Here is a 10,218-nt window from a genome sequence, read left to right on the forward strand (position 1 = left end):
CTGCCGGCGGAGCGGCCGGTCCGGAGCTGAGATCCCGACACCCCCTAGCCGGCCCCAGGCTACCACCTCCGCCCGCCCAGCTGCCGCGTCTCAGCCCGGGGCTGGAGGGTCCCGGCGCCCCGCGCGGCGATGAATGAGCGGCGCCCGGAGCCGGGGAGCGGCGGGGCTGCACCGCCGCCAGGTCCCGGAGCAGCCGAGTGAAGCGGCGGCGGGAGGATGAAGCGGCCGGGCCGGGCCGGGCTGGGCTCGCTGGCCGCGCTCTGGCTCCTGGTGCTGGGCTCGCTGCTGGGGCTCTGGACCGGCTTGCAGCGGGAGCAGGAGCAGGCGGCGGAGCAGGAGCGGCGCTTCCCCGCGGGGACAGCCGGCCGGAGGCAGCCCCAGGAGCAGCGGGGCTGGGGGCGCGGCGGCACGGGAGATTCGGCTCCCGACAGCCGCTCGGCGGGGCAGGGCGAGTCCCGCGGCGCCCAGAAAACTTTCCGAGCGCTGCTCACGCTGCCGGCCGCCGGGGACAGGGGCGAGCCCCTGGAGGGGCAGAAGCAGCCCGCGGAGCCCCGCGAGGGGCCCGGACAAAGCTCGCAGCCGGAGCCCCGGCCGGGGCAGAACTTGGAGCCTGGTTCCAGGGAGCCGCCGGCCCGGGAGGCTGCCGCGGACCCCGCCTCCGCGGTGCAAGGGGGCATCTTCTGGAGCCAGGCGCTGGAGCAGCAGGTGCCCCCGGGCTTCGACCCCGAGCAGGCGGCCTCGTGGTTGGAGACTGCCCGAGCGGCTCGCGTGGCCTCTCTGGAGCGGGGCGGGTGCGGCCGCAGCTCCAACCGGCTGGCCCGGCTGTCGGACGGGAGTCGCGCCTGCGTCCGCTACGGCATCAACCCGGAGCAGATCCAGGGCGAGGCGCTCTCCTACCAGCTGGCCGAGCTGCTGGGCATCCGGCAGCGCCTGCCGCCCATGGCCCTGGCCCTGGTGGAAGCCCGCGGCAGGCAGTGGGGGCAGGTGCGGGACGAGCTGCGGGGCTCGCACTGGGCCGAGGGGGCGGTGGTCAGCCTCACCCAGTGGGTGGACAACTTGACCGACGTGGTGGCCCCCGCGCCCTGGAGATCCGAGGCGGGGTCGGGCAGGAGACTGCAGCCTCTGGCGGCTGGGGAGCTGGGCGGCCTCACCCAGTCCCAGCTGGTGGAGCTGGTGCAGTGGACCGACCTGATCCTCTTTGACTATCTGACGGCCAACTTTGACCGGCTGGTCAGCAACCTCTTCAGCCTGCAGTGGGACCCCAGGGTGATGCACCGGGCCACCAGCAACCTACACCGGGCACCCAACGGGGGCCTCGTCTTCATAGACAACGAGGCGGGCCTGGTGCACGGCTACAGGCTCCTCTCCATGTGGGACAAGTACAACGAGCCCTTGCTCCGCTCCGTGTGCATCTTCCGGGAGGCCACTGCCCAGCGGGTGCGGGAGCTGCACCGCCTGCAGAACGCAGCCTCGGAGCTGCTGAGACTCTACCGGACTCACGAACCCCTCTCCGGCCGGCTGGGCTTCCTGTCCGAGCAGCAGGCGCAGCTGCTGCAGGGCAGGATAGACTTTGTTCACAAGCACATTTTGCACTGCAAAGCCATGGCCACTTCACTGTGATCAGTTTGTCTCTACTGTCTTGTATTTATGTAACCCGAGGGTGAGGAGTGGGTTTTCCCTACTAACCTTTTTGCAGTTGTAACATTTTCTGGGATTCTCTAAATAGGAGACTGAAATAATTCATTCAGGAACCAGTTTCCTCATGGGAAGGAGGTGTAGGCTAGTGGGCTGAGTACAGGACTGGGACCTCCTGGTGGGGGTTGTGTAAAGGGCCCAGCTTCCTCATCTCTGGCTGCTGGAGCCTTTTTAATGGTCCATTTAGTTGGGTGCTTAAAGGACTAGTCCTGTGAGACACTGGAGTCCCCTCTGCTCTCCTTTGACCTTAAAGGACTAGTCCTGTGAGACACTGGAGTCCCCTCTGCTCTCCTTTGACCTCACAGGGAGTCAAATGTACTCAGCTACTTAGGAGAGGCACTGGGAATAGGACTGGGCTCTCTACATGGCTTTAGATGCCTCAATTTAGTTTGAATATTCTCTGCCCCATGAATTACTGTTGTTGGCCTCTGGGAAGGGACCCTAAAACATCTGGCTCTGCTCACTGCATCTGTGAAGCGTGGGTGATAATACTTACCTGCCTGCCTGGCAGGGCTTTTGTGAGGAGTAATTAGTTAATGTTTCTAAAGCGTTCTGAAGTTGAAAAGTGCTATCAATATTATTATCTCTCTTTGTATTAGTTCCACACTGGGTCTCTTTCCAGAGTTTAAAAAAAAAATCATGTCTCTTAAGTATTTCCCTTAACTCACTCAGTACAACTGCCCACTTAAAAGACAGTGTACAAAACTATTGTCCTTAACTGGCTGGTATCAACTACCTTTCTTCTAATGGAGGCAGGCAGGTACACTTATGGATTTTCTTGTTATGACCATTTATTTTTTTAAAACCTGACATTCATAAACTAAAAACTGATTGTACAGTACAGGAGCCCTTGACTAGCAAAACTGCCGTATCCATGGAGGCTCTTTTCCTATTGGTGTCTCTATCCAGAATGGATCTATTAACTGTTTGTTAATCTTGTCAATGAAAAGTATATAGAGAGTAATATTCCAGTAATATTCCAGTAGTTTGTCATCTTTGTTGTCAGAAGCATCTGGTTAATCTGATGGGGTTATAAGTGTCTGTTATTTCTAATCACTGTCATTTGGTTTGAATGCTAAAATAACTGACTAATGGGTGAAAAGAAATTATCCCAGGGTTTTAAATATTGTTATTGTACTAAGACTTTGGACACATTAGTCAATTGGGGGGAAATCAGTTTCATGCACTTTACTTTGACTTTTTATTTTTTATAAGAAGACTTTTATTTTACAAAATCTGCCTTTTCTGTACATTATATATGTTCATAAGTTCTTCTGTAACATACAAAAGAAACTGATATTTCAGTAAAAGGGTCTTAATGTTTTACCTCTTTGTTCCAAATACTTGGTTTGAATTTAAAAAGAACACTTAATCTTCAGGTTTTTTCCAAAGAAAAATAGAGCTCAATAAACTAGCACTACTCCTGATTTACAGCAGGTTAGGAAAGAGAAGAATGAGGCCTTCCAACTTTCCTTTTTCTTCCTTTCCTAAAACCGATTTACTTATTTTAGTGCAAGTTGGTATGTGAACATTCGTATTTTGGAATAACAGTTCCTGTTCTGAGCCTTAATTAAATGGACTTTAGTGACTTTTATTCTGAAATGTGTTCACCCCCAGTCTTCCTCTGAAATAACTAAATCAGTTTCTTTACATTAACTTGCTTGAGTCAGTGCAACTATGTTGTAGACAACCTCATCATATGTTCAGATAGTGCGCCAACCTGTTACTGCAAGCTCAAGCGCTCCTTTAACAAAAGCATCCCCTCTGGTGTCAGCCCACTTTCTATCTATACTAGTTTTCTATCTTTTGTGTTTGACTTTATTCATCCTGTATTCACAATTAGGGACCAACTCCAATCACGGCACCAGAAAACTTGTCCAACAAACAATATAATTTAGAAAATTTCCATTGCACTGAGTGTCATAAATTTCTTGGGATTGGGTGTACAAACTAAAAGAAAAATCATACAACTGTCAGTTGGGTTTTTTTGTTTGTTTGTTTATACCAAAAAACAACTTGTAACGGCATTACTGATACAATAATAGACAGTCAAGACACAAAGTAAAGGCCAAAGTTGGGGCTGGGAATCAGACAAATTAAACTCCAGATACAAACTGTGATGCGATCAAACAGGAATACAACCTCTTCCACATCTGGACAGGCACATCTTGGTTGATTCAATGCTTCAGTGTGCTGAATGGTAGCCAGATAAGTAGGTGCTTTCACCGTTATTTGGAGCATTGAATCCCCCATGAATTCAATGAGTACTGCATATGCGCACATTTATACTAGGAGATGGTGTCTTATATCTGTTAATAATAATTCATGCAGGCTAAACCCCACAGCTGAACAGGTTTCTTTGACAGTTTATTCTTTTAATTTTTGTAAGGACAAGAAAACAGGTTCACAAACACATGAATAAACTTGGTACAGTTACAATGTGTAGTGCTCTTTACCAAGTATATTTTTTAAATCTTACAGCTGCCCCAACAGCAGCTTCCACTCAACTGCTTTAACTGACAAGTCTCTTTATTTAACTTGTATTTATAGCTCTCAGCATTTATCTCTCAATACAATGCACAAAATCCCATGTGGCGTCCCTTTTCTATTTACATGACAATGTACAATTTAACTGTGTCATTCTTAATTCTTTAGCACTGTTTGTCAGCATTACTTTGTAGCTCACTCAGATGCAACGTTTCAGTTGTGTTCACCTAATGAAAATACATCTAAATAATAAACCACTGTCATAAATTTTAAACCACAGTGAAGAGCAAACTGCTGTGCCACAAATATCTAAGGTTTCATTTCTGTTTAGTAAGTATTTCTGTAAGTATCAGCACAACTTCAGTTTTGACTGCTAATGGGCAATATATCTTCTTTGCAACGTCTTTCAAACCAGACCCTAGATAATTACACCTTTCAAGAAGAAACATGATTTTCTATTTGATGATTGGTAACTATCTTAAGTTATATATAGGTTGCATGTTAGAAGATGGGGATAGTTATAGGCTAATGATGCTAGAGATAAATCTGCAAGCAACTGGAAGAAATGAGCTTATTCAATAAGGATATAGAAAACCAGCTTGATTGGATTATGACACTTTACTGTGTGCTTTATGTGCTTCAGGAAAATACTAAGAGCCTCAATGCATTTTATTTGTCTGAAGTAAGATCATCTGTCTCTGTGCTAGAAAAAGCTTTGAATTAGCATCAAATTAAGGAAGATTAAGGCTATGTTTAACTCTTCTGTTCAGTTTCTTTAAGGCAGAATAGTCACTTGTAAATTCTTGGTCTGCTACATTCTTTGCATTCCTTCTCAACTTTATATACTGTCTGATGTTTGACTGTCTCTAACCAGAACAAAGAGGTGAACAACTTTTAAACTTTTTGGTGCCCAGTTCTCTTCTCATTTACACCAGTTTAGCTCCTTTTTCTCCCATGGAGTTACTCCTGATTTTCACCAGTGAGAGCAGCGACTCAGGCCCTTCTTGTTTTTGGTGAACAATGACCAGAAGACTTAACCAGGGAGTTTGAAATAATTTCTATGTGTAGCTAAATAATTATATGCCACTGGGCTTTTTGATTCTGATCATACACTGCTGTAGCTTAGAAATAATTTAACTGGACGTCAAAAGAATCACACTCGTGTAAATGAGTTTAGAATAAGGCCTGGGGATTTTAGGCCCTAGTTCAGCAAAACGCTTAAGCATGTACTTAACTTTGAGCACTTAGCAGTCCCACTGAAGTCAATGTAACCACTTGCATGCTTGTGGGCTTATTTGGTTTGCTGCACTGGGGCATTAATCAACTGTCAATTGTTACATATAACTGGTAGGAACAGGTAGTTTGAAAATACCTATTTTTCTGGCCAGTCACTGGCTATCCTAAATTTAGTAGCTGGTTTTCCGGTCATCAGAGCTGGATGGACCCCCCACCCCCCTCACTACTGCCTGACAACTGTGGCTCAGCTGTAGAAGATTTCAGAATGTGAAATGGACCTCCTTTAATCCCCTATCTCAGAACCCTCCTGTCTGATTATCTTCAGAATTCCTTCCCCCAAAGTCTCCTCTAACTGGAGTCTAAGGGCATAATTCTCCATCGGGCTTAACTCCATTGACATAAATGGAGTTACCCTCAATTTACACCAGTGTGAGTGGAGAGTCCGGTACTAGATTCTTTTCAAGCAGAGATGGGTTTACTCGTGGACTTTAGGGTGAGGGTATTACAGTCAGACTTGTAAGGGAAAGTGAGTCATCACTGAGCCCCCGCAGTGCAGTGAGCATCAGAATCTCATCGAATTGAATAGGCTGCCCACTGAGTGAACGGAGCCAGACTGAGATTAGGTGGACAAATGTGCCTGCCACCTCTAGAGCATATCCCTGGCACAAGAGCTGGCAGAAATGGACACAGTTCCTTTGACCGTTTAAGGTCAGGTCATCCCATTTGAAGATCTTGCCAGTAACTTAGGCCCAGTGCTAAACATAGAGTTATGTTTTGATTCAGTAGTTTACATCACACCCTTAATAGTTTTGTGGTTTATTTTCCTTTGAGGGTTTTTTTATGATAATGGCATTTAGAATTTGCTCACTGCCATGGTAGGTGGTCTAGGACTAGCTTGGATGTGAGATCATATTAAGACTTAATCCGCTCTTGTATGTCATTCCTGCTTACTTTGCAACCACAGCATAAAATTTAACTGCTCCTTCAGAGCCTTGTGCTCTGGATTGAATGCTGTGAAGCTCTGGCAATAATCGCATAGACTTTATAATAAGCAGCTCCTGCTGTGGGTCTGAATGACACTTAGGATTGGTAATGACCTATAAAACTTTTTACCTTGAGGTCACTAGTTTTAATGCAGCTCAGGGCTGTAACAACTGAGGTTTTGTCTATGCTGGGAATTTGTCCTGGTTACAACCATCAACTGCTAGCCACTGGTGTAGCTGCACTGATGGAATTACTTATCGTAGACAGGCAAAGCAATTTGTACTGGTGCAGTTTACCTTGGTTTCAGGATGGGGTAAATTGTACCAATTTGATGCACAGCATATAGCAGGTTTCTCAGTCTATGCAAGGGTTTTGCCTCAGTGCAGCTACCCCAGTGGCTGAAATCCCCGTGTAGACAAAGCCTCAAAAGCTGTGACCTTGTGAATGGCCTTGTTGAAAGGAATTAGTGGTCTCTGTTTGGTTCCCAGCGGAGAGGTGTCCCCATCACAAAAACTACTGCTGCCTATTTGTTCATTTCATTCTGGAGCATTTCACAACCCAGAAATCCCATTTTTCAGGAAACTTTAGAATGGGGCAACAGTGGAATTCAAACTTTTGCATGTTTTACTATCAAAATTGATTTGCATTTTTCACTTGCCAATAGATCTACATTGGAGGGGAGAATAGACTCGTTTTCATTTTTTGTTGTTGTCGAGCAAAACATTTGGGTCACAGTGAATATGGGAAATGAAATGCAGACAACCAGGCACATCTCTCCCCGCTTTCCCTCCTGCAGTTGGCCTCTCCATGTCAGAATTGAGACAGGTTGGCAGAGCGCAGTGTGAAAGCTTGCACACGGCAGAAGCTTTTAGAACTCTACAAATTTCAGCTCTCTTTACCACTTAACTGTGTAGGAACAGGTTAAATATATCTAGCATACCTTTTATATTTTGGCAAAAAGAATGCTCTGCTGCTGGTCTCTGCTAGGTGCAAGATAGAGGCGAGGGCTTTTTAGAAGATGTGTCTTACTGCTTAGTATTCTGCCTGTTACGCTGTGAGCAGGGAGCACTGCCTAGTGCTGAGAGCATGGGTCTGGGACTCAGGAGATCCAGATTGCTAAACCCCAGCTTTGTTTCAGACTTTCTGTGTGACCTATTCTAGTTAGGTTTTTATACTGTGCCTGATCGTGGGCGTGTCACTTAACCTCTCTCTGCCACAGTTTTCCCATCTGTAAAATGGGGATTGTCATACTAAGATGTTGTATGAATTAATTCATTAACATTTCCAAAGCACTTAGAGACCCTCAAATAGAAGGTGCTATAGGAAGGCAAAGTATTATTATCAACTGAATGATGCATTTTCACTTTAGATTTTTAGAAGCATTCCTCAAAGTGACAAACCTCTCCATCCAGATCCAATGAAATAATCTCATTGTCACAACAGAGAGTATTCTGATCAAGATGTTCCCCAGAACAGAGTCTGCTCTTCTGCAACGTGCAGAACTTCAGTGCGGCAGGACAGACAAGAAGGGTGTGTATGCTCCAGCACTTAGAAGGAGCAGGCATAGATGCGGGATTGTGTTGCAGGTGCAGTTAAGCGGACCCTGTGCTGTGAAATGGACCCAGCACATCCTGATGTTCAATTGATTGTGACTTTTGAGTTCCAGCAGCACAGAAGACCATAACTGGGATCAACCATGAGGCTGACATTTTATTTTAGTAACTAGAGGTTTTTATTAGCTAGAGGTTAGATTTGAAATGATTCAGCTTATTGCTTGTCTTTTTTTCTCCCCCCTCACATTCCACCACTAATTCAAAAGTGGCTGAGTGATTTTATCTCAAAATGTGCTCCATTTTACAACAAAACAAACCCCCTTCCCCCCAAAAAAAGCCTATTCATTCCACTGCTGAGCTCTTGCAAAATCCCCTGAAAGTAAGGACAGACAGGCACTTAGCTAAAGTGGTATTAACACACTAATAGCATTAATGTAGCACATAATAGAGGAAGGAGTGAATACATTTTACACTGGTATCTCAAATGTAGCACAAAAGAAGTATGGTTTATTTCTGCATATCTGTAAATTTCAGTTGTAGGAGTAATAATTTTTTAATGGGCCTGTCTTGCTAGCTTCCTCCTTCTGTCCTGCTGTGGGGGAAAGTGCATTAATAAACCATGTTTCAAAGCTGCCTGTGTGATTTTTTTCTTCTGTGTACGATTTTTTTGGAGTTGAGGTGGGAACCTATTCACTGTATTTGTTTAAATGACTGCAGTTAGTCAATTTCCCTCAGTTTGGCTGGGTCACCTTCACACTCCTAGAAATTTTAAGCAGCATTTAATTTTTTTCCTGATAAGAGAAACCAATTGTTTCCTTTGATTTGTTAAAATTATACAGAATTTACACTGGTGTCAAAAGGTTTTGTATTGTTGCAATGCAAAATCATGTGACATACATTATGGATGAATATGGATTGACATCAATGGTTTTATTCTCCTTTCCCTCCAGTTGTACAGCAGAGTAACTATTCACATCAATGAAGATATTCCTGATTTAGAACCATGGGAGTTCAAAATCAGGCCCCACTACACTTGCAATTTGTTATATAAAAGTAGGCTAAATTATGTTCTCATTTACACCCAGGAAGGGCTGAGAGCATGAATTTGGCTGCAATTTGGAGCTAAAAGCTGCTGCTGATCATATCAATGGCAAGTATTATTTATTACATGGTTTTATCTTGCTTGCTGTTAACAATGACAAGGAGACTAACAGCAGTACTCCCTGCTCCTTCCTCTGCTTGCAAGCCAGCAGACTTCCAGGAGCCCAACTAAACAGAGAGTTACAAGAATCAGGACGGTAGGACATTTTATGATCTGCTGTATTATGGGATATTTCAGACTATACCAAAAAGCAAGGCAATCATCTGCAGGCTCGTAAAACAATTATCTGTGTAGAAATCTATCAAATGTAGCCTGGGAGGGGGGGGGAGATTTACACTGGGAAAGTCCATATAGGGGCCCAGTTATATTACTGTCAGGCTCATAAAAGAGGTTACTGGGTGGCATTCAGTTATTACCCTTCAGGAAATATACCACAGCGTGGAGGGGCACAGGAAATGACCTGGAGCCTGGTAGAAACAACTAGTGGGATGCTGCCTCAATGCCATAGACCCCTAAGGAATTTCATAGAAAAACAGTAATAAACAAGAAATCTGAGACTCAGATGTGGAAGAGCCCTACTGAATAATCAAATTCATCCCTCCATATGGTCTCTGGTCAATGCAGAATTTCTTTTCCTACAGTATATCCTCCAGGGTTTTGCCCAGTCTAATCTCAATTGACTCATATGATTGGGATTTCCTCAGTTTCTCCCGAGAGACTAACATTCCACAGTCTAACAGACCTCATGGTTAGGAATATTTCTCCTCCCGATATTTAACCTCAGTCTTCCCTTAGAAAAGTTCTTCTTGGAGGATAGAAGGCTCTTAAATAGGAAGGACTAAAAAATAATTACAGGTTTCAGAGTAACAGCCGTGTTAGTCTGTATTCGCAAAAAGAAAAGGAGTACTTGTGGCACCTTAGAGACTAACCAATTTATTTGAGCATGAGCTTTCGTGAGCTACAGCTCACTTCATCGGATGCATACCGATGAAATTTCCACGGTATGCATCCAATGAAGTGAGCTGTAGCTCACGAAAGCTCATGCTCAAATAAATTGGTTAGTCTCTAAGGTGCCACAAGTACTCCTTTTCTTTTTAAAAAATAATTGATAGAACAAATTTGCCAAGGAGGAGCTGGGTCATTTCAGTTGATGTGGTATCC

At 45.0% G+C, this 10,218-nt stretch overlaps 1 protein-coding gene across 1 annotated transcript; it reads left to right on the forward strand.

The window, feature by feature from the left end:
- The first annotated feature begins 216 nt into the window (after positions 1-216).
- Positions 217-1,620, forward strand: FJX1 (four-jointed box kinase 1). The gene has a single exon (XM_077820281.1). The coding sequence runs from the start codon at positions 217-219 to the stop codon at positions 1,618-1,620; it is 1,404 nt and encodes a 467-aa protein (XP_077676407.1).
- The last annotated feature ends 8,598 nt before the right edge of the window (positions 1,621-10,218 follow it).

The sequence above is a fragment of the Eretmochelys imbricata genome, chromosome 6, assembly GCF_965152235.1.
Source record: "Eretmochelys imbricata isolate rEreImb1 chromosome 6, rEreImb1.hap1, whole genome shotgun sequence".
In the NCBI taxonomy this organism is placed as follows: domain Eukaryota; kingdom Metazoa; phylum Chordata; order Testudines; family Cheloniidae; genus Eretmochelys; species Eretmochelys imbricata.